The sequence below is a fragment of the Corapipo altera genome, unplaced genomic scaffold (assembly GCF_003945725.1).
Source record: "Corapipo altera isolate COAL_440 unplaced genomic scaffold, ASM394572v1 69, whole genome shotgun sequence".
NCBI lineage: Eukaryota > Metazoa > Chordata > Aves > Passeriformes > Pipridae > Corapipo > Corapipo altera.
In genome coordinates, this window is record NW_020884908.1 from 1751524 (window position 1) to 1778997 (window position 27474).

The 27474-nt window shown below is 42.9% G+C and overlaps 1 protein-coding gene across 1 annotated transcript in view; it reads left to right on the forward strand.

The window, feature by feature from the left end:
- Positions 1–5478: 5478 nt before the first annotated feature.
- Positions 5479–27474, forward strand: part of RASGEF1B (RasGEF domain family member 1B) — a 32230-nt gene continuing 10234 nt past the window's right edge. The window contains exons 1-6 of the mRNA XM_027652897.1: positions 5479–5608; positions 18992–19174; positions 21001–21123; positions 24114–24251; positions 26918–27130; positions 27230–27304. Of these exons, the coding sequence (XP_027508698.1) occupies positions 18998–19174; positions 21001–21123; positions 24114–24251; positions 26918–27130; positions 27230–27304 (726 nt within the window). The 5' untranslated portion in view covers positions 5479–5608; positions 18992–18997. The remainder of the gene's footprint in view (positions 5609–18991; positions 19175–21000; positions 21124–24113; positions 24252–26917; positions 27131–27229; positions 27305–27474) is intronic.

A 27474-nucleotide genomic window follows, 5' to 3' on the forward strand; every position in this document is an offset into this window, starting at 1 on the left:
CATCTGACTTTGAAAACACCTCAGTTTCTTTGTCTTTAAGACAAGGTGGAATATTTTTCAAATTGCATGTGGCTGTAAACATTTATTACTTAAGATGCTTTAGGGAGGTTTTATATAAGTAAAAAGGAAACTGTTATTTCACTCTGGACAGTTTATTCCTTTGGGTGAATTAAATAGAGGTAATTGATAATGCAAATGATTGCAATGAAAAAACAGTGTCTTTTAGAAATAAAAACTGGGATTAATCCATACTGAGTCAGGATCAGCTTCGCCCACTTTCTGTATCTCCTAACCTGTAGGAAACACCAGGGACTAGTGAAACATTAGAGAATCGTTTTGATTGGAAAAGATCTTTAAGATCTTAGAGTCCAACTGTTAACCTGCCAGGTTAACCTTGAAATGCCAAGTCCACCACTAAACCATGTTCCCAAGTGCCAGCATCTAGACATCTTTTAGATACCTTCAGGGATAGTGACCCACTTGCTTGATCACGCATCAAACTGCACTTCTTTTGGTGTTTTTGGTCTTGTAAAGAGTCCCAATAGTACTGGCAAAGTTATGTTCACTCCAAAGTAAATAGAGCCATTTTCCTTTACACAGTATCTTGGTGCTAACATGGAGGGCATGGAGAATCTCTGTCTTCTCAGCTCTGATGCTCATTGCATAGAAGAGAATCACTTCAGTGCAGGTCCAGCTCAGTCCCTGAAGCTTGGGACTGATGTTGTCGGTTGTGAGAAGGTCTGTGAGAGTTAGGCTGACCAATTCTCACCTGTGTTTGTAGGGCAGGCAGAGAGTTTTCAGAAATTAGGAGCTTGTCTGAATTGGGCAGTTCTTGCATTGAAGGCAAAACATTAAAGACAAGTTACAGGGAGCATATTCTTTTAATTTTCAAGACCTGTCCAAAGTTTTGTCACAGAGTGTTTTCCTTCAATAGGTAACAGTAAGAAATCAGAAAGCTGTAGTTAACACAGGAACATGAGCAATAACACTAATTTTTTTTTGTCCACTACCTTTTGAGGAGAGCATAAATAATTTCATCTGAATTTTGCCCTGGCCTGAAGCAGGCACCTGCCATCAACAATTCTAGCTGATTGCTTAAATTCTGACAAAGTTGTTCACAGCTCAAATCAGTGTCTCCTTACAAAAAATCTGTTACAGGAACTACTGTATGCCTACCATCAAGTGCCCCAAGCGCTTCTACATATCTTAATGTTCACACACAACACTTGCACTGTCACACTACTCCATCTAAACATTGAAGACTGGGCTTGGATCCCGCTGTCAAACCACTGAAGTATGCACTTAAACCTTGCCTCAGCTTCAAGTTTGAAATTAAGTGATCTGGTGGACTGAATTCCTCTGATCTACATTTTTACAATGTGAATTAAATTTGAAGCAGTTTTTTGAAAATTCAAAGTGGTCAAGATTTCTGGTACCTGGATCTGCAAATAATTTTACAGATGTCTCAGATTCTGCTGGTGACTTAATGATTTCAGTAGCAGTTCTGTGCACAGGTTTAAACATGTGCTACTATTGCCAGACTAATGCTTGCCTTTGAATTTCAGACAATTGTCTTCAGACTCTAAATCCTTTCCTTCCACCCATTTGCACCAAGAGTACTCTTTGTGTATAGGATTCTGCTGAGTACTTTTTGAAAGGCAAAATATGTTGTGCACTTTTTATGTAACATGACTTCTCTACAGTGACTTAAATACTACTTTTCATTTACTTTGACTTTCGTCTCATTTAAAACCACAAGCTAGTTTTGGCAAGCGTTAAGAGCTCTTAAATGATTTGTAATCTGTTTTTAATATGATCCTAGTTCAAGTTCAAACTGAATAAACATAGGGCTTAACTGAAACCTGCTGTCTTTCTGCTTTATTTGGGAAACTGCTACAAACCACAGGATAAGGGCTGATATATTTGTAAAGCAACAAGTATTACAATGAAAAAAAGATGGGCATTGACTGTTTTAATTGTTATTCTTCAGTAACCTTTTGGAGTTACAGGAATCAGAAAGCAGCTAGTTTAGCCAATTTTTTCACATTGCTCTGACAGAGAACTGTCCAGATAGTAACGTGCTGGAACAAGAGAGAATGTTCTCTCTTTATGTTTAAAATTGACCATCATTTAACTGTTTTACAGACTGTGCTTCCATGACCAGTGAAAGATTACTGAGTAAACTGAGGGAAATGGTTTCTGATTTATCACTTGGAAATTATGAGTATTAGGCTGGGGCACATAGCACGGGATCAGGATAAACCAAGAGATGGGGAGGGTGTAGGTTCTTTTATCAGTACACAGGTTTTCAAATGCATAACAGAAGTTAGCCCACAGCAGAGGTTGCATGGAGTTAACAACTCTATTTTCAGTATTCCCAGGCTTGGTGATTTTTCTAAAGCTTCATTTCCTCAAGTTATCTGATGCCATTAAATCTGCTTCCTCCCCTCCACCTTCTTTATAACTTCAAATTCTTGTGTCTTAGAGAGACATTGGATAGATAAATATGTTGATTTTAAGATTATTAGCTCAGCTATTAATCACCAGAAAAGTAAACAGAAACGTGTTGAAAAAAAATGCATTTTCATTCTATGTAAGTATTGAATTTTTAAAACCCCTCCTTTTTCAGCAGTTGATAACTGGCATTGCTGCTTCAACTTGCCTTTTCTGGAGAGGGTCTGAAAGCCCAGGAGCCCGATAACAATTAGCCAGAACTTTAGTTTGTTTGCCCAGAGATTTCATAAATCTAACAGATAGAAAAATCATTTATCTCCTAAAATCCAGTTTGTTTTGAAGTAACACATTCCATTTTTACGTGCAGATCAATAATATGTTTTTATAGTAATAATGGAGATAAGATGGGGCTGTGGATGAAATTTTCCACAGCTCAAATGCCCAAGCAAAGCAGAGGCCTGATCTGCAGTCCAAGCCCATAGCCTGTATTTCTGGCACGGTGGAGGGTCTCATGTTAAAGCCCAGCCTAGATGGGTTTCATGCCATCGGATCCAGCCATGAGACACAGGCCTGGATTTTAGGAGAACATTGCCTGCATAGAACTTTTTTAGTGGGCATTGATTTAATTGTTTAGATCATCCCCCATCTAGTTTTTTTGGGGTTTTTTGTGCTTAATTCCCTTAATCTGCATTGCTGTTGTGAGGAGCACCATATCAAAATGGGAAGAATAAATGAGCAAAACATCTGAGCAATGAAGATCAGGCATGTTCCGTGCTTGAAGACTGCACTTCTTAACTCCTTAGAATTTTTTAAAACCCCTCTCAACTCATGCCAAATTATTCATAACCACTTGCATTACTGCAAATGTGGCCTGAGCAACACCAAGCACAGCAGACAAAATACCTCCTCACTCGCTTAACACGGTGCCTGACTACAGCCCACGCTGAGCTGTAGCATTTGCCAGTCTCACAACAGCTCAGGGGTGCTGATTCACACACGGTGTCGTTCAGTGCACCACCCGTCGCTCCCCCTGGGGGAGTCCTCTCTGCCAGGGAGCCCGCAGGCTGCCTTGGCTCTTGTCAGCTTGTACCAAAACAAACCAGGATAAATGCGTCTGTACAGGCAATTACTCTGGTAAAATATTTCCACTTTAGTCCAAGATCTTGTGTGAGAACACAGGATACAAGGAGAGGGAAAAACAACCTTTTTCCTTGAAACTAAGAGGGGCAAAAAAAAAAAAAAAAAGGAGGAAGCACTTTATCTGGATGAAGTCTAAATCTTTTTTCCAGTGGATTTCTTGTATGTGTGATAAGAAGGGTTATCTGATGAAGAAAACTGTGGGGGTAAACAGCAATTAGAAAGCTAAGTAGTTTATTGCCATGAGAAACCCATCACAGGGAGGAATCGGAGGTAGAAACACCACAGAGCAGAACTCAAAGAAAATATGTAGCACCGTCCTCTGACATATTCATCAAAATGGGAAAAGTACCGGGATATGTGAGAAAGTGTTGTGACCTCTGACTTGGCGTTATGTAATCTTCCTTCAGAAATAACATTGCAATGTCCTTTCGTTATGCTTCACATCATATGTGCCAATGTCCAAAGGGAAACAGCAGGTGTTTATGTGAATCCAGAACTTGAAGACTTGCAAGTAATTTCAAGGAACCACAGTGAGACCACATGCACCTCTAAGACCCAATTTTAGAAAGAGATTTGTGTGTACAAAGGTCCTTTGTGTTGGGATTCCCTTTGCTATTACTTATCTTGCCAGCACAATTACTTTAAAAGTAGTTTTTACAAGTATTTCTTTCTAGATACTGTATTTAAAGAAATGGAAATGTAGGTAGGCAGGGTTGTGTGGTGGCCCACAAAATCCTCCGGCCAAAGGATGTCAGGTTTATGTGCTCCTTCTATGCTTGAATGTAGAAATAGTAGCTAGAGGCACTTGTCTTTCAAGCTTAAACTACCAGGGGCAGTTTTTTCTACAGTTAGTGAAAGATATGACATATGTAGCTAAGCTTCACATGTAAAGGAGGGGCTCTGACCTGGCTGCTGCCACTTGCTTGGAATGTCTTGACTGGCTGTTCTGAGGAGTAACTCCAGCTTGGTGCCCAGGTGCAGTCCAAAAAAGAAAATTGAGCATAGATCAGGAAAGAAGAGGAGGGATTGGAAAGCAGAGAAAGTTGGAGCGCTGCTCCCTAAATCTGAGTTTCAATTGCACCTTGAACTGTGCATGTGCAGCTCATTTCCCTCACCTCAGAAGGTTTAGAAGTATTGCATAAAAGTTGGTGAAGGATAACAAGGATCGTCAGAGATTTGGACCCTGTTCATAGAGTTACTGGGTAAACCTGGACTTTCAGCCTGGAAAAGTGAGCAGTGACTGAGAATGCTATGCATGAAGTGGAGAAAACTCAGAGTGCTCTGGAGAGAGCACACAGGAGCAAAGTGTTTGTCACTCTGTGCATGAGCAATGGGATACCAGATCCAAGCTAGTAAACTGAGTTGCAGCGAAAACAAGGAATCACAGAATATTCTGAGTTGGGAGGGACCCACAAGGATCGATAGTGGGTGAGGAGTTGTAGTGGATCTGTAAGAATCCTTTCCAAAGATTATTGTGGATGAGCTGCCGGGGGAACTAGAGGAGTACCGGAAAGAGAGGCCTCCTGAAGAAACAGCACCGAGCTGAGGAAATCCAAGGAAATCCAAAGTTTTCGGCTGTGCTGGAAATACAGTCTGGGAGACTGCTCAGAGGAGGCACTGTGCGTGTGTGTCCCGCTCCTGCCCATCTCTAAGCATCCTCTTCCGACCGCTACCAGCAGAATGGTGCAGGGCCGGCCGAGCAGCGGTCAGTCACACACCAGTTCAGGTCGAGCCTGCCACTAGGACCTCCGACACCTGCTCTCCGGTGGCACCCATCCCCTGCCTTCCCGAGGGCCGGCTCCAGGCGGGCCGGGACCGCGCTCCGCCTCCTCCGGCGGCACCGGCGCTGCGGCGCGGGCGGGGCGGGGGAGCGGCGCTTCCCGGCGCTCCGCCTGCCGCCTGGAGATTCCCGTGGGGAGCCGAGCCGTGCTGTGCCGTGCTGTGCTGTGGACCATGAGTGCGTGAGAGCGATACCGCAGCGTCTGGGAACGGGAGCGCCTGCGGCCGCTTCCAGGTACAGTCCGTGAGTCTGCGGTACCCGAACGTGAGTCTTGTCCGTCCATCCCTCCATCCGTCTGTCCTCTTGCCAGCCCCGGTAGGATGGTCTCTTTTCTCCTGAGGTTTAATATCCTTCCTGCCTACCCAGTTCTGTACACCCTGGCTGCTCTTTTCTGAGAGATCAGCATACTGGGGAGGGGAGAGAGACTTTACCCAGCGGAAAAAGCAGTCGGCAGTGCAGTGATTGGATCCTTCTCCCTGTCCTCTTCCCTGTAATAAGATGGAACAGGGTCCTAAAACTACGCGATGTAATCTTTCTGTGGCTATAATCCTTGGAGAAGCTTTCCCGGTTTTTCCTTAAGCTCGTCAGTTCAATTGATGGCTGGTTTTCCTGGATGCGAAGGATGAAAAAGCACTAATTTACCAGATTGTGTTGTAGGGGATGCGTTAAATCGGTGTGCGGGCAGGATGCGTGGGTGTGTGTGGGTGTGTGGGTGTGTGTTTATGTGTGTGTGCGGTGTCACCTAAGGATGTTAATGGGCTTGTCTTTTGCTGGGTATCTGCTCTGTGTGACTGTGGTAAAACTTCAGGTTCCTGTGCTGTGTGAGGTGGCAGCAGTTCAGGGGTAGAAGGAGAGTCGCGGATGTTAAATGACCCAAGACCAATGTGTTGCTTGTCAGCTACATCTATGTTGTGCTTAGTGCAGACTGTAAACTAAGGCAGCCCTAACAACCAGTGCCTCCCTGTCTGCCTGTGCGTTAAGCCAAATATAGCGCTGAGGGATGAGGAACTCTTTCAGTGGAATTCCCCTGAATAGAGCGGAGGAGGGCTGCCTCCTCTCAAAGGGCAAGAATGGCCTGAAAAATCAAAAGAGCCAGGAACAAAGAAGCACTCTGTACCTCAGGCGGCTATCCGTCTAAGCGAGGAATGTTGAGGGGGTTGCTTTCAGTGAGATTACAGCCATGGTGGGCTGAGATAACGTGCCATCTGTGGGAAGTTGGGACTAGGGCAGGCAGGACTGGGTCTCTAGGTTGTCTCTGTATTTTGAAAGCTGACAATAGTTTTTTGAGGTATAGATTCCCCCCGCTTATCTTATAGCTTCCAAATGAGATGCCTTTGAGAGAAGCTGGTAATCAGCTGAAAATCAAAGCTGAATGTACTCAAGACAAGTAGCTAACTGATGAGCTGTGCTGGAGACAACTAATAGGTAAGACCCAGCACTGATTTTGGATAACGCAACAGGAATATCACTCCTTTAAACAGGCAGGACTGAAACAGGGCACTGTAGATTTTGTTAAATCTTTGTAAAAGAGGAAAGGAAGTACTGGTTTAGCGAGGCTTTAGCTCACAGTGGTGCCACACATGGAGCAAACTGCTTTTTTTGTATGGTACAGTGAATCCCCGCTGGTTTACATTCTTCATGGTTTCTTTCTGCAGAGATTTTTGGGGACAGCATACTGTGTTGATACCTGTGCTCCAGTTGTATGAGTTATCTAAACAGTCCTTAGGGAATGCAGAGTCACTGTACCTGTTCATGGTCTGCAGGGTAAGCTGTTGTCACACCGTGTCAGAAATGACAGGCACAGTTCAGCACTGGAGCATTATCAGTGAAGGAATAAGAACTGAAAAAGCTGACAACATGGGATTTTATTTTTGTAACTCAGCATCGTTAAAAAGTGAGTTTTTCTTGGGGTGAAGACAGGAAGGAGCTATGTGTGGATCATATTGCCAGTTTGTGCTACATCACTGTAAGGGTCTGGTGTTATGACACGTACTAGAGCTGGGTGGAACAGGATGCCTGCATTTCAATGGAGGATACAGAATTTGTGATTGCACATACTTAAGCATTTTTTCCAAAATGTTAGTATACATTCAGGGGTATATGCAAGCACTGACAAGTGCTCTTTGCTTGGCATGAGTATGAGGGACTGAGCCACGTTATTCAACAAACACTTTGCTAGAAAATGAGCTTGTAAACAAAAGTTCCAGAGAGCATTTTGCAACTGCAGCAAGGACAATACAAAATATACAAACAGGAGGCAAAGACTAGCTGAAAGCTGTTGCTAATTTCTCCTCTATTCTAGCTGCTGTAAGAAGTACTATTAAAAAAACTAAATCACTACAATGAGGAACATGAATAGATGGTATTTAGTATGACTGTATTTTTAACTGGAAAATGTGCAGGATCATTGCAACAGTCCAGCTCACTCTTCCTAGGCAGTTCTAGAATAGCACTGCATGACTCAGATCCATGCATTCTGACTGTTTCGGTTTCGATTTGTTAAAATGCATATTCTTCCCAGAGTAAAATGTTCCCCAGGTCACCTGCTCCTCCCATGGGCCAGGTACTCTGCTTGTGTCTTGTCACATCTGGAAAATGGGCCAGAAATACCAGTAAACATGCCAGTAGGGAGATGAGCCTGGGAGCTGAGAGTCTGCATCAGCCAGCACAATGAAACGTTCAGATTCATAAGGAATAAGACAGAGGATAAATATGCTTGAGTCAGACTGGGGAGTGGGATGTTCTCTGAGATAATTGCTCTCATTGATACAAAGGCCAGGTGCTTTCTGCATGAGTGTAGTGTGCTGAACTGACAGTACTTGTCCGTCAGGACTGCGAGTTGATCCTCCCTTAAACATCCTGCAGGGATTCGGACACTATTATGCCATGTTTGTAATGATCTTTTCACAACCCAAACTGGTGTACATTTGCTCAATAGCATACCTACTGTGTGTTGACTTAATAGGTGTAATTGTTTCGGGACAAGGAACCTTTGACCGTGGATTGCAGAGCCCAAGGGTCCACCCTCAGTCGAACATGGGAATTGCCGGGTATTAAAGCTTGACACAAAACAGGAGATGCAGTGTGTGACTGGAGGAGACTTCTGCTGTGGCCTGCCTAGACTAGGGAAAAAGCTCCTTTCAGTCATTTTGGCTAAAATGAGTTTCTTTGATTTCCCAAGGAGTCAGTCAAGCTGATCGGAGACAACTGTTTTATGAGTCCTCTGTACCTCAGACCCAGCTCTGGTCTAGAAACCTGATGGATACTCACTGATTAATACTCAGCCTAGATATAAATGGCTGTGAACCAAGTATAACTGATGCAGATACAGAGTTGCATTTCCTTTCTTAACTGCCAGAGTGGGACCATCCAGTTTTATCTTCAACCTAAACAGCGGAAAGTGGGTTTTTTTGTTGTAGTGCATTTTTAAGTGAAGTAAGTCTGCTGCAGAAAATGTAAATATACTGCTTTCAAACCACTGTATGTCTAAATGTCAGTAAAAATTCTGTACTGTTTATGTAAACATAAAGTCTCGGCAAATAGACTTATGTGATTATGTGAATTTTTTGCCCTTAAAACCAGTATTTTTTCTGCATCATCTAAGTAGAAAAGAGACATTTGGCAATGAGGTTTTAGGTAGAACCAATTAAAATAAATTAAGTACTGTTAGTTAACACTACTGCAGCTTGCTGTTGTAAATTATAACTTGGCTACCTGTTATGATTTTAAAAGGGAATGGTGTTTTCTTCTGAAACATAGGTTTCACCAAAAGGCCAAGCATGGGTGTCTGCAAAGAGCAACAGTTTTGGGATTCAGAAGGTGTCTGGCTTTGATGGGGTTGAAGAAGGAACTGTATCAAGAAAGCTTCATGCTTAAGGCTATTACTGTGCTTCTGGCATTAATATAATGTGATACACATTCTGTACCCCGCTTGAAAAAAGATCCTGGTGCTTAATGAAAGGAAACAACCCCACACTTATCCCTCTTTGTACTGTCAAACAGAGGAATGTGGTAATGAGAAACTGAGTGACTTGACTAAAGCCACTTGAGGAGCTTGTAGCAGAGTCAGAAGCAGATCCAAACTACCAGCTGCCAGGTCTAAGCACTGAAATAATGCTTTCTCTGCTGACTGTGAATGGATATGTGAGGAGTTCTCGATGAAGCTGGTTATCACTCTGAGATAGTTCAGACCCACACTTAGCTACCGACCATGCAGATACAGAAGGTGTATCTTTTGGCCTTGATCTCCTGAGGTGGGTTAGGATTACAGAGATTCACACATCCCTGTCACAGAATATGGATCATATTCCCCAAGGTTAGTGAAAGTCTAATACCATAATGAATTCAGTGATGGTCTTCTGATGATGGTGTTGAGGAAACTGCTCCCATTTCTGTCGACAACATCAAATTTCTGTTTCTTTGGTTTGAAGTATGCAGGAAGCTCAAAGCATGCTACAGAAATGATGCAGAGTACAGAACTCTGTAGATACAGAGCTACAGAGCTCATGTCAGAGTTCTGATTCACTAGTGGTGTTAGCATAGCATGGGTGTCATCACAGGTCTCATCTGTCCACCTCCCGCCCCATTCCTGGACATCTAAGCCACCCTGGGTCAGCTGCTGAATCACTCGATTTACAGTGTGATGTTTTGAAGTAAATCTTCACTGATGTTCACTTGCCTTGTAACTCCTGACCTCAGAACTGCAGCAATTCATCAGCTGATGGATGAGCAGGATCTCAGTAGCGTGGGAGGCTGGGATGGTGACCTCCTTGAGTCTGTAGAGCTCTGCACCTTGCTGCTGGATGGAAGCCCTGACAAATCAGTCTGCACCTGAGTCTGGCTGAGTAGAGAGGTGGGATTTTAGTCTTTTATGACTGTAATATTTAAGAACCCTCTGTTCCCAAAAGAGCAAATGGCAAAACTGCTCTCTACTGCATTGGGAGCAATGAGGGAAATGCTGTGTGCTTCTGAAATCCCCACACTGCCTCAGTAAGTTAAAGAAGTGTAAGGCTTTAGTAGCACTCTTGTGTTTTCTTTGCATTTAATATACTTGTACTCTTATGTTAAAGCTCTCCATTTTGCCATCAGCAGTTGTGGCCAGTTCCTTAACACTTTGTGCTGGCCAGCCAGTAGATTTTCTGCCTTTCCTGATGGTATTTGATTTTGAACAAAATTTAACACACAGACTGAGGAGATCATACTCAGCTTGTGCATTAGTTTGATTTTAAACAAAGTGCCTGGAGGACATTTATGAATTTTTCTAAAGAAAATAGATCTTGGGATGAGGAGAAGAAATTGTTTCTTAATACAATCTCACTATTGATTGTCTATCAAAATTTCCTTGCTTTCAGTCCAGCTGTTTGCTCAAAAGTTTTGGTAGAAATTAGTAACTCTATGTGTTATCTGTTGTTTAAGTTAGATGATACTTCATTGCATCCTTTGTCTGGCCTGAGACTTTTGTGCATCTTTTTCCATTTCATTCGTTCTGTAAATCTCTCATGTTTTGAAGGAGTCACTATGGAGCATGCAATGGACTGAACTTTTCTAGATTCTCTTCTGCTCTCTGACATGTAATTACTGCTGTGCTACTCCATCATGTCACTTAAAATAGATACTTATCCTATATGGTTCGTATTTTGATCTTCTCTTCTGAAACCAGGGGTAAAAAAGATATGGGATTATCAAAAAGATGTACAAGGCTGAAAAAAAGCCCACACTTATAGGAGAACAGGAGAATTTGAATTCAAATGCTAAAAGCATGCCATCCAGATGAAGAAATTATCCATAAAATTAAAAATAACTTACAAATGAACTTAATAAAAAGATTAATCAGTCAGTGATGAAGCACACTTCATGTAGTGTCTTTTAAAATAATTGTGGCCTCCTCAGTTTTAACCTACAGATAGAAATCTCAGCTGTGTTGAGATTGTGGTAAGAGACAAGTGCATTGCAAAAGGCAGTATTTATATGTGTGGTCTTCATTTTGTGCTCTGTGTTTCAAGGCTGCTGCTTTTGTGTGTCCAGTAATACAGACAAATTGCTTCATGTGTTTTGGCTGGGAGGAATATATGTCCTGTCCTCTCCCTGGACTGGGTAATTTTCCTGCGTTTGGGATTTTTGCCATGATGCAGTTTGCCTGCAAGTGCTTGTCTGGCACTGCAGCAGTGCTGTAGCACATCCACCCTCAACATCATTACACTCACATGGCTCTTCCTGCCCCACGGAAGAAGAGCATGGGGAAAGGGTAGAAGGGGTGTTGGTTCTTGGTGCTTCAGCAGGGAACATGGATTTACAGGACATCAGCAACAATGAGGAACTTGTTTAGGTTTCCTTCCCTTTTTCTACCCTTGCAGAGTTTGAGAAATTCAAGACGTTCTTAAATCCCCACTCACTTTTCCTAACGCTCCCAAGCACACACAGGAATATATTCATACCCATCACACTTTTGCAGTTCAGTATCCAAGGACTTTAATTTCAGGTCATTCGGGATTCACTTAATTATAGTGCTAAAGTTCTCATATGTGAGTGATCAGTCAGCAGTGTTGCATCTGACCTTCCCACATCGTCAGATGGATCTATTTATAGATCCAAGAAAGATGCACATTCAGGAGGAAAATACTTCTAATTGAAATTCAGTTCCTGGTTTATTCTTTGCCTACTGGGGTTTTTATTTTTTGTTTGGAACCTATTGTTGCCATGGTAATTTTTTTAAAACTGTAGAAAATTGTTCATCCTCTGCTGTTTTAGTGGAAATGAAAAAGTACTTTAAGGCTCAGTCGGGTTTCTTGTGTATACTTCAGGTCTTCCCTTGCCCTACCAGCAACTGTGCAAGATGTATTTCTACTGTTATGTCACTGTCCAGCAGTATCCCCTATGGATAGTTTGGTCCTCTTGTTGCTCTGGGGTGGATTCCTTCTGAGTTGTCCTTAATCTTACTCTCGATTTCAGACAGGAAAAAACCAATGTCACTCCTCTTTTCATCTCCTATGTGAGTATGAAATAATATTTTTTACTCTACCTCTTACAAGATACAGTTAAGAAGAAGTATTTCTAGGAAGGAACTGTAAATCAAAGTTGGTGCTGAAGTCACACTCAGAGAATTGTATGGGGAGTGCTTCATGAAGAATGGAAACAGGAAGACTTGAGCTGGCACATGAAACACCTATCTGGGAGTTTTTCAGGTTTCTTGCCTTCTTAATAGCTTGGACTGTAGAATTTCGCTTTACCTTTCAGTGGGAAAAACAAAAGCTTTGTAAGTAAAACACACACACACACAGAGCTGCATGGAATGGGACCAGTGGCTTCTGTGTCTGGTGTGCTTTTGTTTTGGGTAGCCTGGGTGGATGTCCAGAGCAGTGCAAAGGTATTCCAGCTGCTCCAGGCAGCGAGTCAGCTTTATCAAGGGCCTGGTTCATATGCCTCTACACAAACACAGGTAGTATGGGGAACAAAGAAGAGGAATTAGAGACGTACACGTGCCTGTATGGATGTGATATCACTGGTGTCACAGAGATGTGGTGGAATGGCTGCTATGGCTGGAATATTGGAATGGAAGGTTATAGGCTTTTTAGGAAAGAGGATAGGGAGGCAAGGAGGGGGTGTAGCCCTCTATATCAGCGACTGGCCAGAGTGTATGGAAATCTGCCTGGGAATGGATGAAGAGCCAACTGAAAGCTTTTTAGTTAAAATTAAAGGGAAGGCAGAGACAGGGGATGTTATAGTGTGTGTGTGTCTGCTACTGTCCACCCAATCAGGAGGAGGATGTGGATTAAGCCCTCTATAGGCCTCACAGTCACAAATCCTGGTCTTAATGGGGGTCTTCAACCTCCCCGGTATCTGTTGGAGGGACAACACAGCAGGGCACAAGCTATCCCAGAGGTTTCTGGAATGTGTCGATGACAACTTCCTCATACAAGTGGTAGAGGAGGCAACAAGGGGAGATGCAATGCTGGGTTTTGTGCTCACTGAAAGGGAGGATCTGGTGGGGGATGTGATGCTCCAAGGCAGCCTTCCCAGGGTCTGCAAAAAGGGAAATATAACCCCGATTTTTAAAAAGGGGAAAGTGGAAGACCCAGGGAACTGCACAGCAGTCAGTCTCGCCTCTGTGCCAGGCAAGATCATGGAGCACATTCTCCTGGGAACTATGCTAAGGCACACAGAAAACAAAGAGGTGACTGGTGACAATGTCATGCCTGGCAAATTTGGTGGCTTTCTATGATGGAACTATGGCATCAGAGTGTAAGATCCTGTACCTGGGTCAGGGCAATCCCAGGCACAGGGCAGTCCCAGGCACACCTACAGTTTGGGTGGAGAAGTGATTGACAGGATCCCTGCAGAGAAAGACTACTCTGCTCTTGTGAGACTCCACCTGGATTACTGTGTACAGTTCTGGTGTCCCCAGCATAAGAAGGGCATGGAACTGTTGGAGCAAGTCCAGAGGAGGCCATGAAGTTGATAAGAGGACTAAAGCACCTCCCCTACAAAGACAGGCTGAGAAAAGTGGGGCTGTTCAGCCTGAAGAAGAGAAGGTTGCGTGGAGACCTCTCAGCAACATTTCAGCATCTGAAGGGGCCTACAAGGAAACTGGAGAGAGACTCTTCATCAGGAACTATAGTGATAGGACAAGAAGTAATGGGTTCAAACTGAAAGAAGGGAAATTTAGCTTAGATAAATGGGATAAATTCTTTATTGTGAGGATGGGGAGGCACTGGAACAGGTTTCCCAGAGAAGTTGTGGATACCTCATCCTGGACAGTGTTCCTGTCCGCATTGGATGGGGCATTGAGCAAACTGGTCTAGTGGAAGGTCTCCCTGCCCGTGGCAGTGGGGTTGGAAATAAATGAACTTAAAGGTCCCTTCCAACCCAAACCATTCTGTGATTCTGTGATTGTCAAAAATTCTCCACACTCTTCAGAAACACTTAAGAGAAAGCTGGATGTTGCTGGCAAGCACCTTTTCCTTACTTCCTTTCAATATATTATAGCTGAGGTTTATTCTGACTTGCTCAGACTCTCCCAGGTTGGCGCAAGCTGGTAGTATTGGTAGTCCTTTCCCCACCAGAATTTTTTTTCCATACGTCGATTTTATGAAGCCACCTATAAAAACAATGGTGAATGGTAATCATCTGCTAAATGTGGGTAGGGGTTTCTTATTGTATAGGGAAGCAACTCTGAGGGGATTTAATTGCATTTCTGAAGTTTTCATCTTCTATGGGGAGGTGTGCCTTGGGACTTATAAAAAATTCAGGCGCCATTCTTCTGGTTGAGGATATAGTGTGGGAGATGACTGTACATAACAAAGGAGCTGAAAATGTTTGGCAGTGGCTTTAAAAGCACCTTTTGTGTCTACTACTGAACTCCTCAGTGGGTATGTCTATAAAGGATACAAGCTGTTCGCATTGTTGGTTTTGTTTTATACACCTGATGTGCAGCCTGAGCTCTTTAATACAAATGAAGACAAACCAATGCAACCTTCCACTGTTTATAGTAGAAAACAGATTTTTTTTTTTTTCTGTTACTAAACATGGAGGTTTAGACAACCACTTGGCAGCCTGGAAGCTAAGTCTGATTCCTTTAGTTTTGCCAAACTGGAACTCGGCTCCTGCAGGAAATGGGAGGGTTTTGAGCACATCATCTTTGGCTCTGACTTTTGATTTACACTGTTGTTACTGGGAAGGTTGAGACTTCTTTCTTGTCAAAGGCTGCTCAGAGTCAGAATTTGGACCTTAATGCCAAGATCTCACATTCTCCATAATGATACTAACTGCAGAAAAAATGTATTCCTCTTTCCAGTGCAGAGAATTACCAACTTTTCTCTGTCACAGGAGTACATCACTGGTAAAGCCAGGAAATTATTTCATTGTTCTTTCCTTCAAGTCAGGTCTTTGCACACAGAAAAAAAAAAAAAAACGGAAAGGAGAAATAAATGGGTTTCCATGTGATTACTAACCAAATGTTTCCAAAACCCAGTTAAAAAGTTTTAGTTCTTATCTCTTGGGATGTTGTTCACTAGAGTCATATTTCCTGTCTTTTTGTCTAATTCCTGTTTGACACATGTTGTATTGCTGGTTTTCAACAATATTTTTAGGTCCAAAGATACTTCTGCTCTATATGCCACATTTTTGTGGACCATTCTCTGCTCTGTTACCAAATTTCAGTTCCACTCAAGTTAGTCTGAAGGCAGGGTTTGGGTGAAGCTTTAGCTAAAGAAGCTTCTAATTAGAACTAAGCATGCTACTTTGTGTCTCTACCTCCATATAAAATACAGCAGAAGAGTCAAGGTCAAGGTCAAGGTAATAGAGGAGTCATGCTGGAAAAGCACATGTGTTGTATGAATCATCCTGTTGGCTATGCTATATTTATCTCTGTCACACTTTGATATCATCCCTTTTCATCGCGTGGAAAACGTGTCCTGTCCTGTTCACTTAGAAGTGAAATCCAGTGTCTGAAAGCAGAGCACACACAACATCTCTTTGCTACTACAACTTGGTGCCTCACTGAAGCAGAACTGAGCCCCCTCTCTGTCAAGCAGCTTGCAGAAATAGATAGCAAACAAATGAGCTAATATGTACCTTTTGGCAATTTTATTTTATTGTTATGAATCAGTACATCTGTAAATGACCTGATGATTTTTTCTTTCCTCTTGGTGAGGCACTAGGAGGCTGTGTCTCCAATTTATTTTTGTCTGAAGAAGGATCCATGTGGTCCTGGGACTAATTGTTACGCAGAGAGTTAGGGGCTGCAAACTTCAGAAAGGTCTCATTTGGTTTGGGAGTTAGTTATTAGAATTTAAGCACCACTTGATGACCTTCAAAAAAGCCTTATATTTTATTGGGCAGTAATATATAGTGCGCATATGTAAAATATGTCAGAGAAAAGCCCTTTGGGGATTCACAGCTGCTTCAGTTCTTCTCATAGGAGAAGTTAGTGATGTGGTAGAACTGGGGGTTTTTCCAATGGATTAAGACACTCCCTGTCTGGTGTGGGTGGTGAGGGTTGTATGAAATCACAACTAATTGCTGGCTCGGCTGGCTAAATCCCCTGCAGATTCTAGTCTCACCCTGAATTAGGCTGTTTTGGTTATTATGAGATCTGAATTGAAACTAGTGTCCTTGGGATTTTTATAGTGACAATATTGATGTCAAGATGTTTTGCAGATGCAAACCAGCCTTTCTCACTTTCCCTGTGGAGTATTACTTTGGAGTCATAGTGCTACAAATGTTTGGTGGGTGGCAGTGTTAACACTCTGTTCCCTACCACTTGCATTTTGACTGAATAAACTTCACTACAGTAGCTGAAAATAATCATGATTTTTGGTGCAAAACAGGACATCTTTCAGTGCTTGTGGGCTGAAAAGCAGTTTGTTCAAGGCCTTACATACACAGTATGAAAACCTAGGAAATGCTACAGAAAGTTCCTGTCAGCTCCTCAGTAATTTTCGTTTCCTAAACTGTGTTAGCCTTGCAAAGAACCTGAAAGTCCAGGAGTCTTTATGCATCAGAATGCTTTATTGTTGCAGAATATGATAGTGGTTGGGTTGCACCTCACCTGCCTAGTAATTTGAACTCTCTTTTACAGGAACCCTGTTTGGGTCAGTCCTGTACTTCCTGCTCGCATCCTGTGGCACGTGTATTTACTTTATTCTTCTCTTCTCCCAATTCATTGGTCTGAATGGAATTGAATCACTGGTTGAACAACTGCACTGTGTCTAATGTCACTTTTCAGACATGTAGACTCCTTACTCTTTCCATTTTGATGCAGATATCTTTTGGCGCCTCGGAAGGTGGGACCAGCACAGGTCGTGTAGACCAGGAGGCTCTCTTCACTGTCTTTCTCTGTTTTTGCAACCATTTTTGGCTTTCTGTTACTGTTTACTTACTGAACCACTCAGTCTTATGCTAGTTTGAATGTCTCCATTGTCCAGACGTGCTGCCAGCAGCAGCAAGTCTGTGGCTCTCTGTGTGGTGCTTCAGGTCCTTGCTAAGGAATCTAGCTAATAACTTATTAGCTTCTCATCTCCAGTGGGCTCACTATGAAAAGTGCTTTATTGTGAACGGTGGAGCACACAGATGGCAGCACACTATTTATCTCCAGGCTGTCACATCACTAGTTGTTCTCAAAATGGAGTGCCTTCACAGGCTGGTGTCTGCTGAGGTCTGGGGCTTTAAAAGAACCTTTTGCCGAATAGGATTTGATACAATGGAGAGAAAAGGAACAGCATCTGCACTTACAATGATGGCTCAGGGGCATTAATGCTTTTCTCATGCACATGCACATGCTCTGTCAACACAGAGCACAGCAGCCTGTGGATATTGTCTTCTCAGTTTGACCTCCTTTGTCCTGTGGTTGTGGGGAGGATGGGAGGCAATGTGCAATACTTTTTTGCAGTTTATCTGTCCGCTCCCTGAATGCCCATTAGCACCCACAGCCCAGGAACTGCTGTCGTAGAGTTAAAAACAGCATATATTTGGGGTTAAAACCGGGCATGAACTTAGCTCGCTGTAGAGGCTATAAAACATACGTTCCTTAAACTGACAAGAACTGCTACTCCCAGAAGGCAGGGGAGAGGGAAGGAGAAGGAAGGAGTTTGTAACTCAACACTCAAGCAATCAGAGAGATTTTATCTTTTGGTCTTTTAACATATTGCATCACCAAAAGAGATCTTGGGTGGTCATAAGTCCCATTGTTGCCCACCCGATACTCCGGATGACTGAACAGCCTGTAGCACTGACTGATCTTTTCCTTGGTAAGACATTTTTGTTCCACAGGCACTGAGATGCAGACTGATGAGTAATTGCTTTATTTTTCCTTAAGCTGGAAAACATAGGGCTGGATTTTTCACATTTTCACAGAATTTGGGGAGAAGATTTAGCAGATCTCTGAGTCTGCTCTTGGCTTTTATATCATTGGTAAACGTGGACAACATTGGTAAGCAAACTATACACAGGCATATTTTTCCAGATGTCTGTAGATCCACTCAGAGAGTAGGTGGAGTAGATGTGCTGAAGCGTCAGGCTTAGCCTGGGTCACACTTGTCACAGTGTAATTGGAAAAACCCAGCAGTGATTTACCAGGGTGGAGTTGGGAAATGGGAGTTTTTGATTGCAATTACGAGGCTGTCGTATTGCATAAGGAGGCTCTCCTCTCACATAACCTCTTTGGGGCTTCACTTCAGTCCTTCTCCCTCTGCACTGGCTGGGGGTGTGTCACCCTGTGACATGCTTCCCCATCAGACGAGTGCTCTCAGGGAGTAGCTATTTCCATGATTGGCCCAGAGTTGTTGGTGAACATTATGCCAAAAGCGTCGTAGAAAGTCTGAGTTCCCACAACCTGTCAGGATTCTTGTATGCTCCTTCTAACTCTTAACCCTGCTGCCTTACCTGTCATTTAATGAATAAACAACAAGTTATAAAAGAAGCACCTGGCAATTGTGATAGGCCCTTTCCTGAGAAATGTGCACAGGCTTGAAAACAGTACAATCTTTACTACTGTGTGCAAGGAACCCACGGTGTGACTCTGTGTTTCCTTCCTCTCACAGTACTACCTCTGGGAGAGCAGAAAGCCTCTTACGTTGTACCTTCTCTGAATTATCCTTTATCTCATCTTGTGTGTCTCCTCAGGGAAAGATGCCACAGACACCTCCCTTTGCAGCTATGTTTGACAGCAGTGGCTACAACAGGAACCTGTATCAGTCAAAAGAGGACAACTGTGGAGGGCTCTGTTATCATGACAACAATCTCCTGTCCGGGTCTCTGGAAGCTCTGATCCAGCACTTAGTACCCAATGTCGATTACTATCCTGATGTAAGTCCATACACCCAGCTAACTATATGTCTTGGCCTGATGAGTCTCCTAAAGGGGAACTGTCACATGTGCAACAAAAGCAGAATGTGTCACATCAAGTGACTGATCAGCAACAATAGGATAAACGTGTGCTTTATGTGAGTGCAGCATGCAATAACTCACCTCATCTAGCAAGTCTAATTCTTTATTACTCTTGTTATAAGGTGCACAACTCTGGCGAGCCACTTATAATTTTTATTACTATGATTTATTGTATTTATATGTGTATATAAAAATATAATATTTATTATTATAATAATTTATATACTATAAGCCTAGACTGGCTTACTGTTTAATGTATTGAATGTACCACTGACCCTTAAAAATCTGTCAGGTAAGGTGAGGAGAAAGGCGTGACCACCAACATGACAGGATGAAAGTATTTATTTCAAAACCAAACAGTTTTTAATGCATATTTCCCATTGCTCATCTGAGATCCACATGTATCTTGAAATGGAGACGTTGAACTAGTACCACACTGTTTGGAATCAGCAGAGGCTGGATGTGAGAGTAGGATGTTTGTCATATGAGAATTTTTGGCCTGTCTAGGCACATCTGTGCATTGAGGTGTTTTATATAAGTATTAGAAATGAAGATAAAAAACAATTATATCAAAAGGTGACAGGGGGGTAGTTAGTTATGTCCAAGGGATGATGAAACTGCACCTTTGCTCGTTGAAAGGCTCCTTCTGAAGACATAACCCTGCTTATATTCAGCCTCTATCATAGATCTGTTCATGTTTCCAAGACAGTGTCTTTTTTAACTTGGGTCAGAATAAACAGCAGTACAGGACTGTGCTTAAGCTAGTGCTTGTGCAATAATGCTTAATGTAAACTTTAAACATTTAGCAATTTAGACATTAGTTGGTCAAATATTATCATTTATTCCAAGTTCCTAAGTCCAGAACATTGTAGAATCTTTCTTGTGAGTGCCATAGATATTTAACTACTGGCAATCTGGAGAGTGGAATGGATATTTTGAATATCTGTCTCACAATGAGTTAGATGTATGACATATGGAAACTGAAGAAAAACAAAAAGAGCCTTTTCTTGTAACTTCAAAAGAGTTACTAGCTTTTATTCTGTAAAATTAAGCTATGTGGTTCTCTCCACTTTCACCAAGGAGACAAGCAATACCATGAGAAATGAGCAGTATTTGGGGATTCTTGAAGGAAGTACGAGCTCATGGTGTGCAGTTTACTGAGGTTAGACAGGCAAACACAGCATAGTAAAGATGGTGTGTGTGTCAAAATTGAGTCAGCTGAACAATCTGGTCAACTGGCACCTTTTTTTGTTCTTTTTTGAAGAGTATTTACTTTCACTTGCAGTGTGGAAGCAGACAAGATTTCTCTGTTGATGTTCTAAGTAGCTTGGACTTGCAGCATGAATGTTATTCCATCATCAGGCTAGAAAGAGTTATGTAATCTGGTAATGGCTTTCACAAAGGTTTACTGTAGAGCAAGAGAAGATGAGTTGAAATTTTATTCTGAGTAATTTCACCTAATGAGCTTGCAATAAGGCTGTGTGCAATAGGAGAGCTAAATTACCTCTGCCCTGCCTTGTTTTGGTTAAATCTTGCGTAACTTGGCTCCAGCACAAGCTTATAACACTGGTTCTGGAGCAGTGCTAAGTGTTTACTTCTGTAGTAATCGCTTTTGGCACAGCCACATGCAGAGCTTTCTTCTGCAGGTAATAAAGCATCAGGAAAAGATTTGTTAGGAACACATTTTGAGAAAGTATCAAAATGCTGGTAATTTATCCCTTTCTCTGTCTTCCTCTTGTTTGTAGAGGACGTACATCTTCACCTTCCTTCTCAGTTCACGTCTGTTCATGCATCCATATGAGCTCATGGCCAAAGTCTGCCACCTGTGCATTGAGCAGCAGAGACTAAGTGAGCCTGGCCTGGACAAGGTAAGATCTCAGGGACTCCTGTCAGTGACAGTCAAATGTCTCTACCCTGCCCAAAGCAAAATGTTCTTCTCAAGAGAGTCCTTGGCAGGTTTAAACAGATTGAAAATATGACACAAGCAACTAGAATTTGTCCCTTTATTCACTGACATTCATGTGAAATTTCCACGCTCCTCAGCCTGTCCTCCATGAAGACTGTTGCTTCTACTGCACTGTTCGTTTTACCAATACATGGGCTAGAAACAAAAGTGCTTCCAGTTTATGAAGTATCCTGTACTGGCCCTGCAGTGGTTGCTTTTCTGTCAGGGTTCTGAATGTCTTGACATATAATGCCAAAATGTTGGAAAGATGAGTTTAGCACATCAATGGGAATTACACTGACATGTCTTGCCATGCTTAAGCTACACTTCTTGCTACACTTTTTGCAGAGTGGCTTAGATCGCTGACCCCTTTGCAGGGGAATGCATGGGGGTTTGTGTGTCACCTCCACCCCAGCAGAAAATTTCACAAATGAAAAGAAGATACTTAAATAATTCATAGAATCGTAGAATCATTAGGTGTGGAAAAGACCTCGAAGATCAGCAAGTCCAACCTTTGACTAAACACCACCTTGTCTACTAAACCAGAGCACTAAGTGCTGCATCAAGTAATTTCTTGAACACATCCAGGGATGTTGGAGTCACTACTTCCGTTGGCAGCCCCTTCCAACGCTTAGCTACCCTGTGAAGAAATTCTTCCTGACATCCAACCTGAACCTCCCCTGGCACATCTTGAGGCCATTTGCTCTCATCCTGTCACTCATTGCCTGGGAGAAGAGGCCACCCTCCACATTGCTACAACCTCCTCTCAGGTAGTTGTAGAGAATGATAAGGTCTCACCTGAGCCTCCTTTTCTCCAAACTAAACAACCCCAGCTCCCTCAGTTGCTCCTCATAGGACATATCCTCTAGACCCTTCACCAGCTCCATTACCCTTCTGTGGACTCGCTCCAGCACCTCAATGTCTTTCTTGTAGTGAGGTCCCAGAACTGGACACAGCACTCGAGGTGTGGCCTCACCAGTGCTGAGGACAGGGGGACAATCACTGCCCTGGTCCTGCTGGTCAAACTGGTTTTGATACAGGTCAGGATGCCATTGCCCTTGGCCACCTGGGCACACGCTGGCTCGTGTTCAGCTGCTGTCGACCAGCACCCTCAGGTCCTTTTCCACTGGGCTGTGAGTGCACTCAATCTCCTCATCCAGATTATCAATAAAGATACTAAACAGGACTGGGCACAGAACTGAGCCCTGGAGAACACCACTGGTGACCAGACACCAACTGGATGCGGCACATTCACCACCACTCTCTGAGCCCAGCCATCCAGCTAGTTTTTAACCCAGCAAAAAGCACATCTGTTTAAGCCATGGACTGCCAGCTTTTCCAGGAGAATACTGTGGGACAGTATAAAGGGCTTACTGAAGTCCAGATCAGCTACAACCACAGCCTTCCCCTCATCCACCAAGCGAGTCACCTGGTTGTAAAAGAAAATCAGGTTGGTCAGACAGGACTTGCTTTTCCTAAACCCATGCTGGCTGGGCCTGTTTCCCAGGTTGTCTTGTATGTGCCATGTGATCGCACTCAGGATAATCTGTTCCATAACCTTCCCCAGCTCCAAGGCCAAGCTGACAAACCTGTAGTTCCTCAGATCCTCCTTCTGACCCTTCTTGCAGATGGGCATCACACTGGCCAGCTTCCAGTCATCTGGGACCTCCCTGGTGAATCAGGACTGATAATAAATGATGGAGAGTGGCTTGGTGAGTGAGCTCTTCCACCAGCTCCCTCAGTACCCTTGGATGAATCCCATCCAGTCCCATAGACTTGTGTCTAAGTGGCACAGCAGGTCACTCCTTCCTCCTGGATTGCAGGGGGTCTATTCTGCTCCCTATCTCTCCCTACCAGCTCAGGGGGCAGCTGCCGTGGGGATAACCAGTATTTCTGTTGAAGACTGAGGCAAAGAAGGCATCCAGTACCTCAGCCTTTTCCCCATCCTTGGTGACAATATTCCCGTCTGCATCCAATAAAGGATGGAGATTTTCCTTGGCCCTCCTTTTGTTGTTAATGTATTCATAAAAACACTTTTTATTATCTTTCACAGCAATGGCCAGATTGAGTTCTAGCTGAGCTTTCACCTTTCTAATTTTTTTTCTACATGACTTGACGACATCCTTGTACTCTTCCTGAGTTACCTGCACTTTCTTCCAAACATCGTACACGCTTTTTTTTTTTTCCCCTGAGTTCCAGCAAAAGCTCCCTGTTTAGCCAGGTTGGTCTTCTTCCTCGCCGGCTCATCTTTCAGCCCATAGGGACTGCTCCTGTGCCTTTAAGATTTCCTTCTTAAAGTATGTCCCGCCTTCCTGGACCCCTTTGTTTTTAAGGACTGTTTCCCAGGCACTCTCTGAAGCAGTGTCCTGAACAAGCCAAAGGCCATCCTCTCAAGTCCAAGGTACAGGTTTTGTTTCTCCTTACTTCACTGAGAATCAAAAATCATTTTGTGGTCACTATGCCTAAGACAGCCCCCAACCACCACATCTCCCACCAGCCCTTCCCTGTTTGTAAACAGCTTCCTCAGTGTGTGGTGCAGTGTGTGCATAAGTCTTGGTAGAAGTGGAACAGATCACTTTTCATTGTTGACAGTTAGTCATATGTTATTGAAAGACTAATAAATGTCTTGCACTGAGACACTTCTGATAATGACGGGAGTCATCCTAAGGTTTCCACCTACCCGAGGCCTAATTTCCAGGTCAGTTAATCCAATGAGACTCTCTTCATTGGCTTCCATGGCTATTGTCTCTGGCCTGTGATCCAATGCTGAATTAAATTAAGCCTAAAAATTTAACTGACGTTCATAACTTTATGCTCCACAGTATCCTACAGAATGGAATTCTGTTTCCTTTGAGTTAGCTATTTGCTCCACTGCTGTTACATGTAACATTCCTCACTACTGTTTTCAAATAGAACTGGATGCAAAAAATCGCACCAAAAATCCTACAGTTATTGACTGAATGGACGGAGACTTTTCCTTACGATTTCCGAGATGAAAGAATGATGAGGAACTTAAAGGAGTTGGCACAAAGAATAGCCAGTGGGGATGAGGTAAGTTTTCTGTACACAAAGTTATTGGATAAAAAGGTGTTCCTTTTACTGCTTTGATATTGCAGGTTTGTTGCTGTTAGTAACATGGTATGGCCCTGGGTGGTTAAGCTAACTTACTGTGAAGGTGTTGGTAGGCAAAAAGTTCTGTCTGGCACCTAGGCCTAGGAAGAAACCACACAGCATAAACAGATCTCTTTCAAAGCATGGGCAAGGTTCTCCTCATCCCTAAGCCCATAACATAATTCCATATTGTGTAGACCAGCACAATTTGGTGGATGTTAGCATTTGTCATTTTAGTGATTCTGCCTGGAAGGCTTGCTTATCTGAGAAATACCTATCCATGGTGATAATTTCTTCTATTTAGTTGGAATTAGTTTTGTTGGAATTGGGCCTTTGACCTGTAGGTCAATGGAAAAGTTAATAACAGGTTAGGGGAAAAGTTTCTAAAAGAAGACTAGACCAGGAAGAATTGTCTTGAGCTTACAACATCAGCTATGGGCTCAGAGGAGAGCTGTCACATCCCTTCCCCTAGGTCAAGCACACGAGGAAATCACTTGATTTCTAAGTCCCACTTTTCAGATGAAAGTTCCATGGAGGTATTATGAAATATTTTGATGCTTAACTGATGATTGTCTTTTAACTACTGAAACAAACTCAGCCAAAAGCCAAGGCTTATATTTACTTAGTGGAAAGGCAATTAGCAAGGTTTCAATAAAGCAGATCCTGTGTAGCTGGCATAATAGTAGGATTACAAAGGACACTGGAGTGGCATTTGGAAGAACTATAAACACAAAGAGCGATTGCTAAATGGCATCGTGTCTCCAGTGTTCCTCAGGGGCTGGTGTTCCTTATGTAAGCTTTTGAATAAAGATATGGATGAGGCAGCAAACAGCACATTAACAAGCACATAGGTAAGAGCTGGGAGGAGTTGAGTGCTGCCAAAGGCCTAGGAAGATCTTGAGAGGCTGTAAACGAGGATGGAAGAGAACAAACCTAAAGGGAATTTGAAAGCTGAAATACATTTTGATGTGAAAGTGGGGAGGGATGAAAGAGGATGAGACAAGAGAGTGAGATACAGTATGAAATACAAATGAAGAAGAGACTGAATTTGATGGGCAAGCTGAGAGTTGCTGCAAGATAGCTACAGGGAGCTTTGGACAGTGAAGAGGCAATAGGTTTGCCTTCACTGTGGGTGTGCCAGGAGGCCTCTTTCCCTGTACAGTGCTCCTGTACTGTTGCTTTTTTTATAGGTACTCTTAATAGGAAGGTAGGAAACTGAAGTTCACTTCAAGAAAAAGTGGTAAGATTGAGGACTCACACCCACTTGAAAAATACCCATTGGCACGAAAAGAAAGAGCTGTCTAGCCTGGAGGAAGTTGAGTTGGTGGACGCAAGAGTGAAATGAGATGAGTGAAGGGCTGCCTACAGTGAAGTTTCTGGCTATACAGACAGTTTAAACAGTGAAATCATCTACTGAGGGGAAAGACGGATGTACAAAACTGCTACAAAATGAGCGCTAGGGAGCAATCTTACTCTGACAGAGAGCTATAAATCTTTTCTAGTCTAGCTTTGAGGGGGTTTTGACTTTGAAGTTTCCTTCAGAAAGACAAAGAGAAAGCAAGTGCTGCAGTAAATTGGCTTGTTTTATTGTGAACTGCTTGGAACAGTAAATGACAATTTCCTTGACCTTGCTTTTCTACAGATTGCTTGGATTTGTGTGAGTCATAACCTTAAAGGATCCAAAAGAATCAATGTTTCCTGTTCCTGTTCTCTATTGCTCTTCTACTTGTTGCTTCTTATTCCACTTCCTGAATTGAACTCTGGTACTATTAAGAGCTGTCAGTAAGAGTTTGCCTAAAATGGCTCACCATTCTAACATATTGCTCCTTGAAAAAAACATTTTTGGAAAAAGCTTGGGAGGGAAATGGCAAGTTCATCAGAATAAAGGAAACGTTGTTGCCTTGAGCTGATCACACTGTAGTGTGCTGCCAATAGATTTTGGATGATCCTTTTTGCAGCCACTAAGGTGTTGCTTTAATGGCTTTAGGATGGTATGTGGAATGTGGGAGAGTAACCACCTTGATTACACAGATCTGTCTGCTTAAGAGTTGAGTCCTGCCTCTCCTTTGTCACTCCTGTTAACTTAAACTGCTACATGAAAAGGCCTGCAAAGGTGAGAGAACAGAGAGATGGTTTTATCTTCTCCTTTTTCTCAGATTCACTGCAAGTTTTAGCTCTGACTTTGGTGAAACTGGTCTTGACTTGCTCCAGAGAGAGGCAGGCCCTTTATTAATCACTGAATGGCCACATACTTGTTTTTTCCTGTGGTCTTAAGCAGGAGAAGATGGACCGTTTTCATTTCTTGTGTTTTTTTCCTCCACTGGTTGGTGACACTTTTCAGGAAGTGGATTGTGCACATCTTTTCTGCTGTTCCTTGAGCTAACTGATTCAGTATTGAATCTGTGAGACAATCACTGTTTAAATCCTCACCTGGATTTCGTTTTGGTCTGATGAAATGCTAATAATTACAAATTCACATAGTAGAGCTTATCATAAGTTGACAACAAATACAGGCATCGGCATCCATCTGTTTTGGTGTCATGCAGACTTTAATACTGTCTTCTCACAGTGTGAAAATGTCTCCTGATTGTTCAATGTCATAACAGATGTATCGGAAGAATGTACAGCAGCTCCTCCAGAACCTGATCCGGAAGCTTGCTGCTGTCAGCCAGTATGAGGAAGTGCTTGCAAAAATTGATGCCACATCCACAGATCGCCTCACGGTTCTGAAGACCAAGCCCCAGTCCATCCAGAGGGACATAATCACAGTCTGCAATGATCCCTACGTGTTAGCTCAGCAGCTGACACACATAGAGCTTGTGAGTTGTTATGCTTCCAAGCATGATTTCATCCTTCCCCTCTGTTTGAAGTGCAGGTTAACATGGGATATGACTTGGCTGCTTCTGTGTTTTATTTAGGAGAGACTCAATTATATTGGACCAGAAGAATTTATCCAGGCGTTTGTGCAGAAGGATCCTTTGAATAATGACAAGGTAATTTGAGCAGATCTGGAGCAACTCTGAAATGCAGCATTTAACATCATGGAGCTCACTCAGGTGCACCATGAGCTGGAAGTGAGGTCCAACAATAAATGAGGACCAGTAGAATCAAGCTTTATAATGAAAAGGCTTTAGTATTCCTCTTAAACATTATGTTAACGCTT